This window comes from Ascaphus truei, chromosome 2 (assembly GCF_040206685.1).
Source record: "Ascaphus truei isolate aAscTru1 chromosome 2, aAscTru1.hap1, whole genome shotgun sequence".
NCBI classification, from domain to species: Eukaryota; Metazoa; Chordata; class Amphibia; order Anura; family Ascaphidae; genus Ascaphus; species Ascaphus truei.
This window is the reverse complement of record NC_134484.1, coordinates 96,356,099-96,378,484: the sequence shown is the minus strand read 5'-3', so window position 1 is coordinate 96,378,484 and position 22,386 is coordinate 96,356,099. Positions and strand designations below refer to the sequence as shown.

The window sequence follows — 22,386 nt, the reverse complement described above, 5'->3', positions numbered from 1 at the left end:
TGCAGCAAGGGTTCGGAACTCAATGGCATACTGGCCTGAGGTAAGGATTCCTTGTCGGATTCAAAGGAGTGAAGCTGAAGCGGAGAAGACGGGACTGGGGGCATCAAATACCCTTTTAAATGCCTGGAGAAAAGCAACGGAGTCGTTGATAATTGGGGATTCTCTTTCCCACAGAGGGGAAGCCCAGGCCAACGCCTAATCTGTTAGTAGGGAAATGACATAGGCTACCCTGGATCCTGAACATGGAGGGCAGGATTTTTTCAGTGTTGCTGCTTTTCTGATACCTTAAAGAATCAAGAATCTTGGTGACACCAAGAGCAAAACGTAAGTCCTTCATTAATATTATATTTGAGTGCTGATCCAGCTTGGTTTTTACAAAATATGTTCTCTATGCAAATTATTAGATTTGTAGTGGTCATTCCCTGCACTATATTAAAATGTCATATTGACTTGACATTGATATTGACTATGAATATTTCTTGAGTGTGTCAAAGCCTCTGCTGTATTGCACTATATTGGTGGGTTTCAGGATTCCTGCATACTCCTCACAACAAAATACAGACGTTTCTTATATACTTGTTGTGCCTGCATCTCCATTGACGATATCTAGAATATAGTTATGCACATAAAACATAATATACAAAAAATTATCTTACATTTAGTGTGGTTAGTGGCTGATATTCTCCTTTTTTTTCCTCTCTGCTCAGGGATTGTTTAAAACTGAGTGGACACTGTAGATATCTGAAATTGTATTCAACCTGGTATTAACAAAGACATGATTATTAGTTGAACATGAAGGGACTCTACACAGCTATCATGAAACATAATCACATACAGTAAATTATGTCACAGAATAACATTTTCATGCATTTAAAATGGTTTACATAAAGAAATATATAAAAACTAGCTTTTGATGCACAAAAAAAATAGCAAAAAATATAAAAAGTGAAATCCCATTCACATGTACTTGTAGTACATGTCAAATAACACCACCTTAACCAATTTAATAGTTACTCTAAGGAAGCAATTCCCTCTAGTCAATTTGTTTTACAGTTTTACTGACACAGGTCCGCTGGAGCTGAACTATGCTATGTTTAGCTTTTGGGATGACCAGGTTCACCATATTTTACCTTTTTATGTACTAGTATTTCTTGTCCCTTATGGGTAATCAATATAGCTGCTGTCCATACGTAGCTCCTATGGTCCACTAGAAAGACACAATGTAATCAGAGCATGACATTGTGGATTTCTATTGGATGACCCCAGCAGACATTTGTGGTTTGACTGTTATTATACGGGCATATAAACAGATAAATACTGTATCAGGAGAACTGGGTAACCCCAGAATTAAGAATATCACAGTTGAATTTTTTTTTCTAAAAGTGGGAGGAATACTGCTTTCAAATTTAGATTATTTGCTCAAAAACCATAATTGCGCAAAGCACACAAAATCACAGTATATGTTAATGACTTCAAAGGCTCATACCTAGTGCAGTCGAAAATGTCACCTTAGACTATTAGAGGTTTTCACATGCATACCTGGGCTGAAGGAATAGCCCAGTAGTAATGTTACTGCCTTTAAAGAGACCGAACATAGTTCAAATCCTGTCAGCTCTTCTCATTTGAGATGGTCAAACCTGTCAAAATCTGATCTGCTGCTTTTTTTTTAACCAAATCCTATCCGCACACCAAAATGCGTTTCCAGATTTGATACTAAAACACAGGGCAGATTATTTAGGAATCTGTCATTGGATCCAGAGGAGGAAAAGGAGGAGGACTTCCAATTTCTAATCCTATTGGGTCTGACACCAGTACCATTCCAGTCATTAGGTGCCTTAAACTTTTCAACTCAGTATAGTTCTTATGGACCCAAACATTGAGAGAAAAGTGGGAGTCCCAAGCTCCATAGCGGCGCCACTTCAAAAGAGTCCAGCAAACATATAAGTGTAAATAATTTCACTTTTGTACTTCTCAGAGACTGTCCCATATGTGGAATTTAACCCCTTGTTTCTCACACACAGATAATACAGTGGTAGAGTATCTCCAATAGCCTCTGTCCCGAGGAATAATTTATATGGGGTATACTCATGTAATGAAACGAACTCACTGTTTGAGTGTGTAAGGGCTCCTGGACGTCAGCGTGCTCCAACCCGGGTGAATGTAGATTGCAGGTAGAGAAAGAAATTCTGGCGGTGCATCTGCTCCTGAGAGGAAAAACTGCAGACCGGGACTTCTTACAGGTCACAAAGCTTTATTTGGCACATAGCAGCCAAAGAAACACTCTTACGCGTTTCGCACGTCACTCGGCGCTTTATCAAAGCGCGAAGTGATGCGCGAAATGCATAAGAGTGTTTCTTTGGCTGCTATGTGCCAAAAAAAGCTTTTTGACCAGTAAGAAGTCCCAGTCTGCAGTTTTTCGTCTCAGGAGCAGATGCACCGCCAGAATTTCTTTCTCTACCTGCAATCTAGTTCATATGGACAGCGTTTTAGGAAGTGTAAGATGTGACTCAGTTAAATATACTTCGCGTAAACATTAGCATATCTCCCAGGTTACTTCAGGTGTGCTCATTTTTCAGCACAGGCTTCTCTCCCTATTTTATTTGGAGGGAGGGTGGAGGGGATATATCTATATATCTATATATCAAGAGAGAGATCTAGATAGATAGATACAAAACTGGAGACACTACTAAATTGGAGCTCCTTCTCCCCGGACTAATCCGTAAACATCTGCGGCTCAAAGGAACTGGCCTATTCACATTGGATTTGGATATAGGCAGAACATTTGCCCATGTCTCCTCCTTATGATCGTGGGCAAGTCACTTTGGAATTTTCAATTAAGTTTTAGGCAAAGGAAGATTGTTTTTCTTATATTGTATTATATTTGAATTTTGCACAATGTAAACTGTATATACAACTCACAAAAAAATCCCGACTGCTCTTGTCTCCAGCAGACTCAGTCATGCACCTGTCCAAAAGATTCTTGAAAACAAAGACAGAGAAAAAATATTGACACAAAGATTATGATCCTTTCATCGACTTTAAAAGGGTAGATCATGGCAACACCTAAATTATAAATATTCCTGAACCAGTATATATTATAAACCCTGATTAGTTTGAATACCAGTGCTGGAAACCTGTGTATTCCCATGGACACCAACATCCAGAGATAAAGATTCAGCAATTGGAGTAAATGGGACATATGTTATGCTAAGTGGTGCTAAGCCATTAGACACATGGAGCACTGTAGGACAATTCACCAACTAAGTATGTCCTAATCTACTTTGTTCATTATATACACAAAACCCACAGACAATTCTACATAAAGTGCTTACTCCGTCAGTAATTTAGCATTATGTCAAATTGAAAAAAAATGTACCTTAAAGCCTTCAGGAAGATGATATACCATTTCAAGAATAGGAATTTGGTATTTAGAATTATGGGAAAATGTCACCAGAACTTCTTCCCACCTGTAAAGAAAAATGAAATAACTACTGTATGCAGTAAATGAGGGTTAAGAAATCACATGTATGGTTAAATCCAACACACCAGATAACGGATAGAGCCATAATCCCCATTTTTCTTTCTAATCCTAATAACATGCTTCACTGTGTGATAACAATATGTATAGCATATTTCAGCAAAGTGGGGGGCGCGAGACTCGCTACGGGGGGCGCAGGGTTTACAGAGGACCTCGCACACTTCCCGAATACCTTTAAATTAATGCTAGGGTCACATGTCGCCATTAATGCTAGGTTCTAGGTCACACGTTGCCATGACAACGCGGCATCATTTGACGCCGCGGGATCATGTGACATTGCGTTGCCATGGCAACGTGACATCATGATGCCAGGACGTCTGAAGCATGGTATGCAGGGGGGGCATGAGGAGCGGGGGACAGACAGCAGGGGGGCGCAGGGAAAAAAGATTGCGCTCCCCTGGCATATTCCATTTTGCTGCATTACAGTTAATTCACTGCATTGAGAAAACCCAAAAAGGACGCTTTAAACTTGCAATAGCATAGCATTTTGCCATCAAATAATGCAGGAAACCTCTGTATTTTTGTAAGTATGACAAGGACATTAGGGACATTACATATTGAGCCTTTGTGTATAACAGTGCGCTTCCCTTACCATCATTTAATGTATCCATCTTGGAAACAAAATCTAATGTAATTAAATTATTATCCTGTACATTTTCAACCTTTTTTGCGATGGGCAAAACTGCAGCAAACAAATGTACCAGATTTATCAAAGGATAAGGTTCCATAGGGAACAAGTAGATTTTTTGCTTTGATAAAACTGAAGAAGTTTTTGCTCCCGTTTTGTTCACGTTTTGCAGCTGTAAGAATTGTATAAAGACCATACAATCTGCAATGATGGATTTAAACATGAATTCCTGAAATTTACATTAAAGTTTGCGCTTTACAGAACACCAGGTAACTGTACAAATATGAGACTAATCTGTGACTAATGAAACACCAGGTGTCGGCCATGATGTGAATTTGAACACAATGACAAACCACTGTATAATCAGGAATAGAAGTTCACAAACCCATAGACATTTTTTGTTAATAAAACGACAAGATTCACCAATTTGTATTTTATTTTTTTGACAAGGATTCTTACGAATATGTGCAGGTGACATGGTCAGATGGGCTTGGTATTTTTAACGCAACTTTCAAAAAACATTGGTGTCACGGGAGCTTGTACAGGGTTATAATATACATCAAAATCAGTGGGTTGAATTGAATGCGACTTAGATATAATAAAGAAAGTTTATTCCTTGAAGAAGGTGGACACAGAATATACAAATAACACACAAGATATATACACTTACTTAGGGTTTGGGCAATGAAGTAATCAGGATCTTGATTAGCAAATCATTTAGGCATCAGGTAACAAGTAGATGTTGTAACGAAAACAAAAACGAAGACACTGGGCATAGAGCTTACAATCAGTTATATAGGATTGGAGCTCTATCCCTTAATATTGGGTGTCAGGTATTGGTTACCAATTACCTACACCCAATTACCCCATGCCAGCTCCCGTGGGAAGTGAGATAATACCTGCCCACAGGGGGCCATTTATTCTAATATTCTAATCAGGGGGCCATTTTCTTAGGCCCACTCCCAAAAGGTTGGCATCTCCTAGTCTGCCTTTTGGGTCTCTGGACAGGAAAACCTTTCTCTGTAGGTGTGATTTATAACACCTACAGAACTACTCAAGTCCTGCTTTTCCCCTCCCTAGCATATACAATCAGGGTGGGGGAGCCTTTGATCAGGGGGCCTGTTGTAGACAGATAATTGCCCCCTGGACATTAACATATTGCAGAGCCAGTATCTGTCCCGGGCTTTTATGCCAGACACTAAATACAGTACATTTCCACAATTATATATATATATTAAAATAATCCGTTCGACTCGGCCGAGCGGGCTACAAATTGCCAGATCCTAATGCCGGAGAGTATTCTACACTGTGGCCAATTCTCAGCTCACTGGGACCCACCAAACTGGAGTTATAGAAATACATTTTAAATGCACATTTACAGACATTGCATTTCTCTGCCATTGAAATCAATGGCAGAAACCCAAACTAAACAATTAACCTGCCTCCGTTCTGTTGCTCAGAGAGGGTCGGTATTTGCCATGCAGTCTTGCCGGAACGATGACTATAGGGTGGCCAAATCCCAGCTCTCTAGTCCGCACAGAACCGGAGTTATGGACTTCAGGTTTTTATAGTTTTACACTTAGCCGTTTACCTCGTGGCTTTTACCTCCATTGGAATCAATAGGGCCGGCGCCGCCATAGGGAATGCATGGGCCTGCGCCGCCATAGGATTCAATGGGACCTCCGCTACCATTGGAGTCAATGGGCAACTAACACTTTTTTTTACAGTTAACCCTACTCCATTCGGTTGAGGGGAGAGGGCTGGAAATTGCCATGCAGTCATGCCGGAGCAGTGACTACATGCTGGCCAAACCCCAGCCCTCTGGTCCCTACGGAACCGGAGTTATGGGTTTTCAGTTTACACTGTTTTATACTTCGTGTTTAAAAGCCACGCGGCTTTCTCCACCATTGCGGTCAATGGTAGGACCCTCATGGCCGGCACAACCCTTTCTCATCGCCATTATTGTCGGACCCGGTTGGGGTCGAGTGAGGGGGTTCCTAGGGGCAAAAATAATTTTATTTCAGGATGCCCTAGAACGAAAGTTCCCCATGCTAATTGTTGGTGAACTTGACCAAAGCCTAGTTCCTACGCCAATTGAGCGATCAAAGCTCTTTCAAAGACACTGTATCCTTTCCTGTGGTTTTGCGGTCTGGCTGGCTGCCAGCTCGTCTCCGGAGATCGGCCTCGAGGAATCCCCATTGAAATGCATTACTCCATTCACTTTCAATGGGGAAACTCCGCTCCTCCTCTCTGGCACCACCTGCAGGTCTTCTGTGATATCGGGCCCGAATCGCCGGAATCACCATAGGATTACATGGGGCTCCAATGGCAACCTATGGACAGGCTGCAAAATGGAGACTGAAAAAGCAGGAAAAGGGGCACAGGGCCATAAACATGTAAATGCAATTAACCCTTTTCCTCTCGACCTGATCCCAGTATATGTGGTTGGTGCATACACTGTAGAGGTACAAACACCCATAATTGTACCAGTATATAAATCTAGCAAATAAAACACAGTTTGTCATGAGGCAGGGGAATAAAGATACATGAAATCCCTCTAAATGTGGGAAACATGATAACCAAGGGACATACCTTTTGGTTGTGAAGCAGGGGAACATATGTATAATAGGTACATTTCTGGTTAACCCCTCACATCCCAGATGGTGGAAGGGGGTGCCTAATGGGGGTGACCCATTTATTACTCGCTTGGCACCCCTCCCCATCACAATTGGCAAAACGTTTCAAACAAAAATTTCAAATAAAGATCTTATAGAAAAAATGTTGCGCAATTGCTCAATTTTTTAAACTTGGCACAAAAAATGTACTACTAAAGTAGTGTAGTCAGGTCCCCCCTGGGTTACTTTTGTCCGCTTACCTTCTGGGCAGCTGCGGTAGCAGCAGAGGCTGGGGAGAGTGAGGGGAGATGATCGGGTGCCGCTGCTGCATCCGGTGAGTGCTGGGGGCGTTCAAAATGGTGAGCGGGTCACCAAAGGTCCGCAGCAACGTCCTTTGCAGGACGCCACCATGTTTGTATGCATGCACAGTTCTGTTAGCGTATGCGCAGTCTCCCCGATCGTAGCAGCCATCTTAGAGCGCTCACGCAACCAACTCAGGATTTTTCAATCTAAATTACTTTTTGAATTAATTAAATTGATATACAATAGATACAAGATTTTAATTATTCAAACCTTTATTCAACCATTATGTATTAATCATTGATCAGATCTTTCTCTGATTTACACATATTATATATCTTATTCTATATCTAATCATAAGTAACTAATATAGTTGGTGCTCTCATTCAAGTGCATTGTTGTCTTGTTTGTATATTTTAAACATCTGCTTACCATATACAATTACTATCAGATGTGCTTGCCAACAGGAGAGCTTTATAAATCCCTTGTGTATCCGCCCAATTACACTCCTTGAGAAAGCGCTATTGCAGCGTGAAAACGCATGGGAGGAGAAGTCAAGTGGCGAGGTGCGTGCCCCTTTTTGGTTGGCGTCCTGGCCAGCCAATCCCTATATCTGGCACTGCATATGAATATAGGTAGCATACAGCTCCTCTTATTACACAGTTAAGTGTAACATTGCAATATTGTTTTGCCAAATGTTGTTACCACTGCTTCATTTGTTTGAATGGAGACGCTGTAAATTGTGTGTTAAACATGGCGCCAGCGGTCACACGGTCTTGTGTTATAATAGGAGCAGTAACATCTGCTGCATCTGTATTGTCACATACTGTCCCGGCCAGCTTTACTCTAAAGCTTGCCAGGTTAAATGCGGGGCTTTTTTCCGATTTGAACGGAGCTTCCCGCGCGGCGGCCGCTTCAACAGATAAGTGCTAATGGCGCTTATCATTGAAAGCGCGCACGGGAAACCGGCCGAAAAGAAGCAACGCAGCCGCAGTTTTAAAATTCCCACGGTGGCAGCCACATTAGGTTAAAGGCGGCCGCCACTGTAACACAAGTCATTTTTTACTTTAAAGGTGCTTACATTTGTTGTGAAAAATGATTCCCTTAGTTAGTTGTTTTATTTGATTTCTACTAAATGTGACTGCACCTTTGAAGGGACAATACAACCAAGTTACACTATATTGGATTATCAAGCACTCCAAGTAAAAAAAGCCACTTGTTTCATAATTTTAGTTATGTTTGTAGTTTGCGCAAATATGTGCTTAAAACCCAGAAAAAAAACTTAGAAAATGACAAACAACGTAAAAGCACCATTTAAGGGTATCTCAGTATAAGACAAACCTAAATTCAATCCACAATTAAAGATTGTAAAATCTTAAATCATAGCTTTTTGTTTTTGCACCTCTCCCTTACCTGTCACCCTGTATTGAAGTAAAAACAACATCCTTCCTTCCTTGACGTATTGCCTTATGAAGAAAAGATGCCCCATCCATATTCAATGTGATGTTTGCCCCATTGTCCAGAAGAAGGCCAACAACTTTAGCATGCCCCTCTCGTGCTGCTATATGAATCGCTGTGTTCTTTAGAAAGCAATTAAGACAATAAATGCACGAAAAAAGGAAGGGTAAAATCAATGATTGCAGACAATCTAACATTTTATTTATTTAGTTCTGTTGCATGTTCATGTATAGACTCTTGATACCTTCACTATAATGTCTGAAAATCTGGAGCAGGCTTGATAAATACTGTATGTGTGCTGCATGTGCACTATTTAGTTTATATTATGTACTGTAAAATTTATTTTATATGAATGATCCTGTGCATGGCCATGATACTGTGTGTTGTAAAAAACAAGCAATGAAATGCACTGCTGGACCAGTTGGCAGGGAAATAATTAATGTGTATATTTTGCTCGAGAAATGTTATTACCATACAATGTAATTTGGGTTCTATTCCATACAAAGCACATAAAAAAAGATATACATTTACCAGAGACAAATATAAATGATCCTAAATGTTTTAGCTAATGCAGAACTTTTTATTTTATTACAAAATATACTCAGTATTCCTGAGATAGAAATAAATAAATATGAGTCCACACAAAAAGTGATTTTATTACCGTCTTGTGCCAGTACTTTAACCTGTTACTGGATATCTTCTTGCCGCACTGTTCTAATTATGTCTGACACCATACATTATAGTATAATAAAGTGGTTTATTTGTAGGTTGCAAACGCACAACGTTTTGGGGTTCGCCCTTCCTCAGGTGAATATTTACCTGAAGAATGGAGATCCCCGAAACGTTGTACGTTTTGCAACCTGCAAATAAACGACTTTATTATACTATAATGTCTGGAGTAAGACTTTATTAGAACAGTGCGGCAAGAAGATATCTAGTTTCAAGTTTAACTATGTGACAAAAGTGGGATCCCAGCCACTCTTCAACTGCCTGCACCTTACAAAGAAAAGGGACACCCACTACAATTATCTATAAGTAGTGTGGTAAGATCCAAAACCTTTATCTTTACTTTAACCTGTTGGGAGTGGTAAAAATATACTGTACCAATATTCATCAATATTTTCTATACTAAAATAGCTCAGTAACCTTCAGTAACTCAGAATAGCACAACATTTTCACAATGATAGCACAGTAAGTCACAACATATCCAAGACATACAGTATCAAACAAGATGGGACAATGTATCCCACTAATGTACTTACCCCTTCCTTGTCTGGTTTATCGATAAGACCAATGCAAGTATCCAAGAGTGTCTTGATTGTGCGGGTATAGCCACCAAAAGCAGCATAATGCATACCTGTCCACCCCCGATGGTCACTTTTACAAATTGAAAAATAATAGATGTACAGTAAACATATTGAATGAACATTTTGCCATTATTTACAAGTGTATCTCAAAGCTTTATGCAGCAATCTATCCTGCGAGTTTCTTCTTTTTGAAATGATTGGTACTTGACTGCATTAGTCACAGCTGTGGAAACTACACTGTACAACGATATCTGAGATTAAAAAAAGATCAATTAAATTGTTCATTGGCTTCGAAAAATACAGCTGCCAAAGAGCCAGTTTGTAATGACAAACACATTGGATTAACTCATATGCTTTCTAGTGTTTTTTATGAACACTATTACTGACAGGCTTATAGACAGTGGCCATTTATTTCCTGGAGAATAGACTACAGATTTGATTCTTTTTTTGCCACCAGAAAAGGGGTTCCACTGATTCCCAATAGGCAGTTGTGTTTTTAGAGTAATAGAAGCTCAAACAACTACTTTAAAAAAAGAATAGAATACCAAGTTTACGATATATATCAAAGCAATTACTTTATAAGAACGCTTCTAAGTGTAGATACAAAATATTTTTGTGACATATAAAAGTGCAAAAGGGTGGTGAAAATACAATAAAACAATAAAGTGCATGTGCAAGAAGTGAGGGGAAAATAAAATAAAACATCAAAGCCTATACAGTATGTTGTACTGTAGCTCTAAAATCAAAGCTGAATTGTCCAATCTACTCTTCTTTGAAAGTATCTACAATTGTGGGGATCACAGTCATCCAAACGGAAAGAGAAAAATAAAAACCAATATACTGTGTGTAGAGGTTCTGTTAAAATCAGGCTCAAATATTGGAACTAGTTCATATGCATTCACAAATTCCAATAAGGTATATACTGGGCACTGCTGCATACAGATCTTCAAATCATTAGGTACAAATGTGGCAAATATCCAAGGAACTAAAAGTAAAACAGAAAGATAAATAGTGTAGTATCTCAAGATCTATTGAGTAACAAAACAGGTAACAAATGCGCTCATCTTTTACAATAATGTTATACACCAAAAAGAGGAATGAGGAGGGAGGCCAGAATAATAGCATAACATAACAGATAACTGTGTAGTGCCACGAGGATCTTGTCGGCAGGTACTCGGTGTCTGATGTCACTTCTGATAACCCGCTTGCTTCACGTAGTGACATTATTACATTATTGTACAATGTGAGTGCACTTGTTATCTGTTCGGATGCTCAATAGGTCTTGACATAGTACACATTATGTTGCTCTGTTTTCCTTTTGGTTTATTGGATTTTGCCACATTTATACCTACATGTACAGAAATAAGAAAATACATGTTTATGAAATCAAAGTGAGTTCGAAGTGCCCAGTATACCTTTTTGGAATTTGTGAATGAATATGAAATAGTTCCTATATTTGAACCTGAGTTTAAAAGGACGTTATATAAGATTTCATTTTTCTCTTTTCAGTTATATAAGATATATAAACTATTCCAACTCTTTTTTTCTTTTTTTTCTGGATGATATTAAACAATGACTGATATAAACCTGGATACGGCTACATTTATGACAATCAATGATTTTGACTGTAAGTCTTAAATATGGCTACCATTGTGATTTCTACAAAAATGATTTAAGCCCCAGCTCTGATCACCATGATTTTGTAGTATTTGCAAAATAATTTACCTAATTAGCTATATGTTTCTAGCTACAAAAAAGAGCTAATGTTTCCAAACGACACATACTGTAAATATTTGTTACTCTGCTTTATGTATTTAAGCTTTGGGGTTAGATATGAAAGTACAGCTCAACTCCGCTATAACGCGATCCATTACAACGCAAATCCGCTTATAACGCGATGCAAGCATGGCTCCCAATTTTTGTATTTATGAATATTTTACAACACGATTATTGGTATCTTAAATACTTTATTGTTCAATGCATACAATTGTACATTATTTCTAACGCGATCTGTATATAACGCAATGTACTGTAATTCTTTGGACCCCAAGCACAGCGTTGAGCTGTATATAAAATATATCTTAGATTATTAAACATATAAGGTTTTGTCAGTATTAAATAAGATGCACAGTTAGAACGCTTGGCAACTTAAACTACAGAGAACAAGTCCATGTAGATTTCTGCAATATTTGGAAACAACAAAGAAAACTTAGGATTTCAGAAGCAAAGGCCTCAAATGATCTGTCTCCAAATAATCGCATGTTAAATAAATGTGTGGTCTTGTATGTTTTACCTTATAAGTAGGGCACCCTTTTTCAAAAGAAGGAAAACTATCTTTTCATGCCCATTTTGTGCCGCTAAATGAAGAGGTGTCAGTCCTTTTTCATCTCCATCGTTGAGAAGCCTTGCCTCTGTCACAAATCTCAGGAGTCGTTGGCAGGTGTTTATACGACCGTAACTTGATTAGTAAAATGTAGTGTTAATGTCAAATTGATGAAGGGATAGGTACCCCCCCATAATCCCCCTCCCCCCTCCCACACACATAATTCTAGTTTATGTATGATAACTGATTATTCCGCAAGGTCTATGTTGATTAAACTTACTGTATTACTTTGATTAAAATTCACACTACCTGACAAACACTACTTGGGTTAATGTACCATGCATATCCCATATGGAAAGGGAAAGTATCTACTGGCGCCAATTAAGATATATACTGCAAAAGGATATAAGAAAACCAAGCCTGTTGGCTGTAGACACGAAACTCCTCACGTTGTGCTTAAAGAAAAGAAAAAGCACAACACATAGCGTAATACTGTGACTATAAGCGGACAACACTTAACAACATGTAACAGCTGAAAAATAAATTGGTGAAATCTCAATATTAAAACATTTAATAACAATTATAAATAATATATATTACACACGGACATTTAATAAACAAATAATGCGATAAAAATAGAAGCACTCTGCACCGCCGATGGAGATAGTAGCAATGCCTACTCACCAGATGGAATGAGTAAGTAGGCGGTGGATAATTTTGAGAGTATCCCCTCTCGTTTGTAAAGCTGCTCTCTGCTGGCTGGCGTCTCTGGGACCGTAAGTGTGGAGATCTTGGTACGGTGCCTTCCGCGACTCACTTGGGAAGACGCCCAGGAGGTGATGAACAGCAACAGCTGATTCAATACGCCGTCGACATCAGCAGGAAAACCAGTTAGCAGCAAACGCAGATTCAGCAGCAGCAGCTGATGCAGCACGCCGTCGGTGTCAGCGGGCTGGCTGGTCTGCTGCAAGCGCAGATGGAACTGAGCGTGGGGATACAATCTCCAAAGTGTAGAGTGCTAAAACGCCACCCTACGCGTTTCGAAAGGCTCTCTGCTTTCTTCCTCAGGGGTATATAAAATATGGAGTCCAACATAGTCCCTTAAATACAAAATCTGTGATTTACAGGGATTGATTTCACCTGCAGTCCAAAAGCACTTGTGCAATAGGTGTAATGAGGAAGTCCTTAGACATAGTAATTCTGTCACCTGTGCTTTGCTGTCACAGGTGACAGAATTACTATGTCTAAGGACTTCCTCATTACACCTATTGCACAAGTGCTTTTGGACTGCAGGTGAAATCAATCCCTGTAAATCACAGATTTTGTATTTAAGGGACTATGTTGGACTCCATATTTTATATACCCCTGAGGAAGAAAGCAGAGAGCCTTTCGAAACGCGTAGGGTGGCGTTTTAGCACTCTACACTTTGGAGATTGTATCCCCACGCTCAGTTCCATCTGCGCTTGCAGCAGACCAGCCAGCCCGCTGACACCGACGGCGTGCTGCATCAGCTGCTGCTGCTGAATCTGCGTTTGCTGCTAACTGGTTTTCCTGCTGATGTCGACGGCGTATTGAATCAGCTGTTGCTGTTCATCACCTCCTGGGCGTCTTCCCAAGTGAGTCGCGGAAGGCACCGTACCAAGATCTCCACACTTACGGTCCCAGAGACGCCAGCCAGCAGAGAGCAGCTTTACAAACGAGAGGGGATACTCTCAAAATTATCCACCGCCTACTTACTCATTCCATCTGGTGAGTAGGCATTGCTACTATCTCCATCGGCGGTGCAGAGTGCTTCTATTTTTATCGCATTATTTGTTTATTAAATGTCTGTGTGTAATATATATTATTTATAATTGTTATTAAATGTTTTAATATTGAGATTTCACCAATTTATTTTTCAGCTGTTACATGTTGTTAAGTGTTGTCCGCTTATAGTCACAGTATTACGCTATGTGTTGTGCTTTTTCTTTTCTTTAAGCACAACGTGAGGAGTTTCGTGTCTACAGCCAACAGGCTTGGTTTTCTTATATCCTTTTGCAGTATATATCTTAATTGGCGCCAGTAGATACTTTCCCTTTCCATACTATAGTTCTGACCAGGGGGTCAGTTTTTTGTATCTTGGGCAGCCCCTTATGCATGTTTGGTCATTTATACATAAGGTAATATATACTCTGTCATACTATTGTGGGTAGCGCTGCCTGTTTTGTTGTTTTTATATGCATATCCCATATGAAACTACAATGATTCTTTATTTTATACTTTTGCTATCCACTTTTGTAACCCCAAGGAAACTTACCAAGCAGCAAAATGTAAAACTGATCTTTTATCCTTGCTTTTGGAATAGAGAGATACATTCAGGCCAAGCAAGTTATTAACCGAGTTTGGAACGCCTTGTCTGCACGCATAATGAAGGGGAGTGCAGCCCTCAGAGTCCTCAGCACTTACAAGTTGCTTTACATTCTCCATCTGTTACAAAAATGAATGGATGTTCACATTATATAGGTTATATAACTTATTCAATGGTTTTATATTAGATAATGTATCCATGTTGTTGAAAATACTTTTTTACACAGTGTGCAAAGGGTTAGAGACCCAGCAAATGCACACACTGCTGGAAGTAGTCAGCACTTTAGCCTGCAGTTTTAGTGCTGTGTGTGTATGAGCTGGATTCTTGTTAAGCTTCATCTCATGCCTTCTGAAGCCTCCCTCTCGTCACATACCCTGGACCTGCCTCAGATTTCAGCCCTGAGAGGTAGGAGAAATAGGGAGATTTACAAAATGGCTGACAGATTTGTTGAAAGAATATACCCGAAAAAAGAAAATCCTGGTTAATTTGCATAGTGCTCTCTCTCTTGATAGAGACTCATTAGATTACCTGGGAAAATTGACCCACGTTCCCCCGTGAATATTAATTATTCAAACATCACTAATTGCATCAAAAGTTTGCTACCCAGACATTGGCACAACATGTTCTCTGACAGCACTTTGAGACACTCCGTATGAACCAAAAATATCATGGGCCAAAGTAAAAATAAGAGCCCGCATATCCAAGTGGCCCATTATAAGTGGCATGACTACTGAACAACTGAAGTTTAAAAGGAAGGAACTCTTACCCTAATGGATCTTATCCTTCGTCTCTCCTCAGGTAAAAACCATCTCTAAATCATCATTGAAGCCTTTGCTGTGTGTATTATATAGTATATGCAAGTGATCCAATGCTAGGTAAAAACCATCTCTAAATCATCATTGAAGCCTTTGCTGTGTGTATTATATAGTATATGCAAGTGATCCAATGCTAGGTAAAAACCATCTCTAAATCATCATTGAAGCCTTTGCTGTGTGTATTATATAGTATATGCAAGTGATCCAATGCTAGGTAAAAACCATCTCTAAATCATCATTGAAGCCTTTGCTGTGTGTATTATATAGTATATGCAAGTGATCCAATGCTAGGTAAAAACCATCTCTAAATCATCATTGAAGCCTTTGCTGTGTGTGTTATATAGTATATGCAAGTGATCCAATGCTAGGTAAAAACCATCTCTAAATCATCATGGAAGCCTTTGCTGTGTGTGTTATATAGTATATGCAAGTGATCCAATGCTAGGTAAAAACCATATTTGAATGCTGTTTTCTGTCTACCCCTAATCAAATTAAGTGTTGCCACCTAGGAAGGGAACACCCTGTGTAGAAAACCATTTGTTTGAATGTGCCTCAGATGTGCTAATTAAGCAGACAGAACCATACTGTCAGGTGACTTTTTAGGCCTATATAAACCCAGTCAGAACAGCTAGTCTGCTTGCAGCCCTTATCCAAGTGGCCCATTATAAGTGGCATGTCTACTGAACAACTGAAGTTTAAAAGGAAGTGGCCCATTATAAGTGGCATGACTACTGAACAACTGAAGTTTAAAAGGAAGTGGCCCATTATAAGTGGCATGACTACTGAACAACTGAATTTAAAAGGAAGTTCAAAAGAAGTGAGGAAGAAGTGGACACCCCCAATCTGGCCCTGATTCCTGCATTTGAACTACGCTGGAAAGGAGGATATCATCAATACCAGACTGCATCATTACTGCTGTGATGCTGCCTTTACCATTTATATTTGCTGTGACTTCACTTCTTCTCAAATTATGCACTTCTTTTTACCAGCTTCAGTATGTCTCTAACTCCATTCATATATCTCCATCTCTCCTTCCTTCAGCACTTCTCTGTTCACATGAACTCCTTTCTTACCTGCGTCCTCTGACACCACACAGCTATATCCCCTGCACTAAAACACACCCCTACAAATCCTCCTCACATATTCTTTTTCTATCCATGCTTCTCCTCCTTGCTTCTGGGGATATCTCTCCCAATCCTTATTCCTACATGCGCTCGTCCTCGCCTGCCAACTGCAACCTCTACTCCTTCTGGTGTCAACCCCTCCAACCTCATACCCATCCCCTGCCACCCTCCCTCCTCTCTCCCTTTCTCCTGTGCCCTTTGGAATGCTCTCTCCCTCTCTAACAACTTCCTCTCTTTGCATGACTTCTTTCTCTCTCACTCCCTGCTTCTCTTTGCTATAACTGAAACCTGGCTCACTCAGTCTGACTCTGCTCTGGAAGCTGCCCTCTCCTACGGTGGCCTTTCCTTCTCCCACACTCCGCGCACTGATGGCAGGGGTGGAGGCGTGGGGCTCCTGCTCTCCTCTCTCTGCCGTTACCGAACCCTTCCTATTCCTCCCTCTCTTGCTTTTCCCTCCTTTGAGGCTCACACTGTCCAGATTTTCTCTCCTCTCCCTGTTCATTTGGCGGTCATCTATCGCCCACCTACCTCTACTCATCCCCCTTCTGCCTTTCTCTCTCACTTTGAATCCTGGCTCTCTTTCTTCCTCTCCTCAGACTCCCCTGTTCTCCTTGGGGACTTCAATTGCCACATTGATGACCCCTCTCTCCCTTGGGCTTCCCGCTTTCTTTCTCTAACCTCTTCTTTTGGCCTTCAACAGTGGACTGCAGCCAGCACCCACAAGGATGGCCACTACTTAGACCTGGTTTTCACTAAGAACTTCTCTCTCTCCGATTTCTCCATTTCCCCTTTTCCTCTCTCTGACCATCATCTCATCTCATTTTCTCTATCTCGCTTCTCCCCTTCTCCACCTCCATCTACACCACGGTTCTGCAGAAACCTGCGCTCTATTCACTTACCTGACTTTGAGTCCACTTTACGCTCCTCCCTCTCCTCTCTCAGCTCTGCTACAGACTCCGACAACCTGGTCAGGAACTACAACTCTGTCTTGTCCTCCTCTCTTGATCTACATGCCCCACTTTCTCTCTGCCGCACTCGCCCTTCTAACCCTAGACCTGGCTAAATTCCCACACACGCATGCTGCGTTCCTCCACTCGTTCCTCTGAACGCCTCTGGAGGAATTCGCACACTCTTGCAGACTTCCTTCACTACAAATTTATGCTATCCTGTTTCAACTCTGCCCTCTCACAAGCTAAACAAGCCTACTTTTCTGCACTAATCAACATGCACAAGTCTAACCCACGCCGACTGTTCTCTGTCTTTGATACTTTACTCAAACCACCCTCAGCTGCCTCTACTTCCTCCATCTCCGCTCAGGACTTTGCTGACTATTTTAAGGAAAAGGTGGAATCCATACGTCAGAACATCCCCTCTGTTTCTTCTTCCCATCCTACACCTCTTCCTATCTCTCCTCCTGCCTTCCTTGACTCTTTTTCCACTGTCTCAGAGGAGGATGTGTCGCTGTTGATCGCCACTTCTCCCTCTACCACTTGCCCTCTTGACCCCATTCCCTCCCATCTCCTAAAACCTCTTGCTCCTACTATAATCCCTACGCTCACACACATTTTTAACTCCTCCCTCTGCTCTGGAACCTTTCCATCCTCCTTCAAACATGCAACAGTCATACCATTACTCAAAAACAGCAAGCTTGACCCTACCTGTCTTTATAACTATCGACCTGTCTCCCTCCTGCCTTTTGCCTCTAAACTCCTTGAACGTCTAGTATTCTCTCGCTTGCTCCATTTTCTCAACACCTATTCTCTCCTAGACCCTCTACAATCTGGCTTCCGCACTGCTCACTCCACAGAAACAGCCCTCACTAAAATAACTGACGACCTCCATGCTGCCAAAGACAGAGGTCATTACACTCTGCTCATATTACTCGACCTCTCTGCAGCATTTGACACCGTGGACCACCCTCTTCTCCTTCACATTCTCCATACTCTTGGTATTCGGAACAAAGCTCTATCCTGGATCTCATCCTACCTCTCCCATCGTACTTTCAGTGTCTCTTCTGCTAACACCTACTCCTCCTCTATTGATCTCTCTGTGGGCGTACCCCAGGGCTCTGTCCTGGGATCTCTTCTCTTTTCTCTGTACACACTCTCTCTAGGTGACCTAATAACATCTTTTGGGTTTAAATATCACCTCTATGCTGACGACACACAAATATACTTTTCAACACCTGACCTTACACCTGCTATACAGACCAAAGTTTCTGAATGTCTCTCTGCTATATCATCCTGGATGGCCCTCCGTCGCCTTAAACTCAACATGACTAAAACAGAGCTCCTCATACTTCCAACCAAACCTGGCCCTACTACCTCCTTCCACATTACTGTTGGAACTACGATCATCCACCCAGTAGCCCAAGCACGCTGCCTAGGGGTCACACTCGACTCCTCTCTCACATTCGCCCCTCACATTCAAAATATTTCTAAAACTTGTCGCTTTTTCCTCCGCAATATAACAAAGATACGCCCTTTCCTCTGTTGCCCGACTGCTAAAACTCTGACTCAGGCCCTCATTCTCTCCCGTCTTGATTACTGTAACCTCCTGCTGTCCGGCCTTCCTGCCTCTCACCTGTCTCCCCTACAATCTATCCTAAATGCTGCTGCCAGAATTGCTCTACTCTTTCCTAGATCTGCCTCAGCATCTCCCCTCCTGAAATCACTCTCCTGGCTTCCAATCAAATCCCGCATCTCACACTCCATTCTTCTCCTCACTTTTAAAGCTTTACACTCTTCTGCCCCTCCTTACATCTCAGCCCTAATTTCTCGCTATGCACCACCCCGACTCTTGCGTTCTGCTCAAGGATGTCTTCTTTCTACCCCCTTTGTATCTAAAGCCCTCTCCCGCCTTAAACCTTTTTCACTGACTGCCCCACACCTCTGGAATGCCCTTCCCCTCAGTACCCGACTAGCACCCTCTCTATCCACCTTTAGGACCCACCTTAAGACACACTTGCTTAAAGAAGCATACGAATAGCACTGTGAACATTCTGAACACATGATACATAAAGCTTGGCCCCCTGCAGACGCACTTACCAGAACTCCCTCCTCCTGTCTCTGTAGGTTCTCCCTACCTACCAATTAGATTGTAAGCTCCTCGGGGCAGGGACTCCTCTTCCTTAATGTTATGTTTGTCTAAAGCACTTATTCCCATGATCTGTTATTTATATTATCTGTTATTTATTCGATTACCACATGTATTACTACTGTGAAGCGCTATGTACATTAATGGCGCTATATAAATAAAGACATACAATACAATACAATATATCCTATTATGGAGGTCCCAGTACACACAAATGCTATTACTTCCCTATAGGACTCTATTTGAACAAAGATCGAATGCTTAAATGCTTTGGATGCACTACATTATAGTAGTTTGATTCAGGGATCTGACATAACCCACCCCCATACAGGTAAACAAATTGGCATCAAACACTATGGCCCTTATTCTGTAAGGTGTGATAGCACAGATGACGTGCTATCTCATGAAAAGTTCCATTGACTTTAATGTGGCTTTTCATGGGATAGCACGTCATCTGCGCAATCACACCATACAGAATAAGGGCATATGTGACTATGTTCCAAGCTGCATACTCCATAAAGGTATTGAATTATAGTGTTACTAACAGATCCAATTATAGGGGTAGGTCTCAGTTCACCTTGTTCTGTTTTCCTGAATAGTTATTTGCAGGTGTCTGGCCCCTCCTTTCAGGTTCTGAGCTCCTTACCAGTTTTCCAATGAGCAAAAAGGTATAATACACCTCCGTGTCAGTCTAAACTTCACTCACCACTGAAGAGTTGGTGACTGTCTATGGCTAACAACAATATGAGAAATATGTGTATGTATTATTATTTTTCATTAAGGAAATTGTGCACTCACAGTTTTCCTTTATAATAAGGGACTGTTGTTACTGGCTTCTGCCAGTTTTTAATTGCACTAAATCACAAAAAAACATTCTGCTTCATTAATTTAACCATTTAGGGCACTTTCATATAATTCACCAAGTTTAGTTAATAGAACAATAAGAAACGGTCTAGGATGTTTCCCACGGTCCAAATCGCTGCCGGCGTTCTGCCGCAATGCAAGTCGATACCAAAACTATTCACCGCAGGGCACCAAACCGTTGAACTTGTCGCCACCGATTGGATCTCCTCACAGCCGCATCTTTATAGACCGGCCGCCATTTTAAATGTCAGCTTAGATCTCCTCGCTGACAACTACCATCTTTAAAGGCCTGCTCTGATCTCCACGTTGGCCACTGCCATCTTTAAAGGTCCGCTCCCTGTCAGCCACCATCTTTAAAGGTCAGCTTGGATCTCCTCGCGGCAGGCACCATCTTTAAAGGTCAGCTTGGTTCTCCTCACGGCAGGCACCATCTTTAAAGGTCAGCTTGGATCTCCTCATGGCAGGCACCATCTTTAAAGGTCAGCTCGGATCTCCTCGCCAGCAGGCACCTTCTTTAAATCTTCATATCACTTCTCAACTATTGTACCCGTCTATTTTGAATTCTACTAATGACTATATTACCACTCCAACCCATTCAAAACTCTGTTACAGACTCATCTACCTCCCTAATCATTTGTCATCTACAGCTCAATTATGCAAATTCCTACACTGGCTTCCATATCCTCTAGAATTAAATGTTAAAACCTATGCCAATGCTCCTACCTAATAACCTCCTCTGACTGTCGCAGCAAGAATTATATCTACTCCTTCCTGCTGCTGGGGATCTCCCTGAAGCCAGACATACACATTTGCTCTGATTCATGCCTCACTGCCATCTCCTCCCATGCAAATGGTGTCAACCTTTTCATTTATTACTGACTAACCTTAAAACTCGCCCCACAAATCAAGCATCATAATAGCCTGCACTCATAGCTATTGTCCTACACCCAGTCACTCCTACCACCCATTGTGGCCAAGCACAGCCATCTACAGCACTTATTCCCTTGCCTGTTGTCTCTGTAAGTTCCCCTCACACCTTAGATTGTAAGCTCTTCGGGGACGGGATTTCCTATCCTATTGTCTGATTTTGCTGCACTTATTGTATTATTATAATTCCCTGTACTGTATTCTTTGTGAAGCGCTGAGTACACTTTTGGCGCTATATAAATAAAGACATGCAATACAATACAAGACTTCCCTAATGCTGCACCTTCCTCTGGAATTCCCTACTACGCATCATCAGTGTAACCCCCAGCTTTCAGACTTTTCAAAGTCTCTTTATGGAAGCCTATCTGACAATCCCCGAAATCCACACACCCCAAACCCAAACAGGACAAGTTGTGCAGCTGGACCAAACTGCATCCTGAGAAATACTCAGTCTCCGAATGAGCCCCTTATTCCCTTTAGATTGTAAGATCACACGAGCAGAGCCCTTATCGGTTTACATCCATGTATTCTTATTTGGGTCATTCTAGTTATTGTACTGTAACTACTGTTCCCCCACGATACCACTGCAGAATATGTTGGCACTTTATGCTCTAATAAACAATAATTATACTACTTCTACAAATAATAAAAATATATGTTCCATACCTGGAGGAAATCTGTATTAATGTTTTTCAAGCCTCCGGGCTGCAGGACTGTCAAATGCAGAAAATTCCTGCCATGGTAATCTGTTAGATTCACATCGGCACCTAAAACATTGTAGGTAACATTCAGACAAAAAATTATGAACAATACATATTTATAACGAAATGTTGATGTTACCAGTTTGCAAACTGAGGGGTTTCCAGAGTTTGCACAGGGCAAGGTTGGATAAGATTAAAGGAAACACTTGTTTGATAATAACTTCCCCATTAAGAGGCCCTGAAAATTGGGTTTGTCCTTGATTTTCAATGAAAGAAACACATCTTTGCTCTAAAATGGTTACATTTAATTTTGGAGGTCCATTTTATTAAATTAAGAGACAGC

General features: G+C 41.0%; 1 protein-coding gene across 2 annotated transcripts in view; it reads right to left on the bottom strand.

Annotated features, from left to right (window-relative positions):
- The window catches only part of TRPA1 (transient receptor potential cation channel subfamily A member 1), a 115,850-nt gene that overhangs the window by 53,890 nt on the left and 39,574 nt on the right, over nucleotides 1-22,386 (bottom strand). For both annotated transcript variants that reach the window (XM_075583502.1, XM_075583509.1), the window contains exons 11-18: nucleotides 22,009-22,109; nucleotides 14,466-14,635; nucleotides 12,140-12,304; nucleotides 9,802-9,916; nucleotides 8,495-8,661; nucleotides 3,377-3,467; nucleotides 2,920-2,979; nucleotides 657-758 (exon numbers count right to left, since the gene is read on the bottom strand). In XM_075583502.1, the coding sequence (XP_075439617.1) occupies nucleotides 657-758; nucleotides 2,920-2,979; nucleotides 3,377-3,467; nucleotides 8,495-8,661; nucleotides 9,802-9,916; nucleotides 12,140-12,304; nucleotides 14,466-14,635; nucleotides 22,009-22,109 (971 nt within the window). The remainder of the gene's footprint in view (nucleotides 1-656; nucleotides 759-2,919; nucleotides 2,980-3,376; nucleotides 3,468-8,494; nucleotides 8,662-9,801; nucleotides 9,917-12,139; nucleotides 12,305-14,465; nucleotides 14,636-22,008; nucleotides 22,110-22,386) is intronic.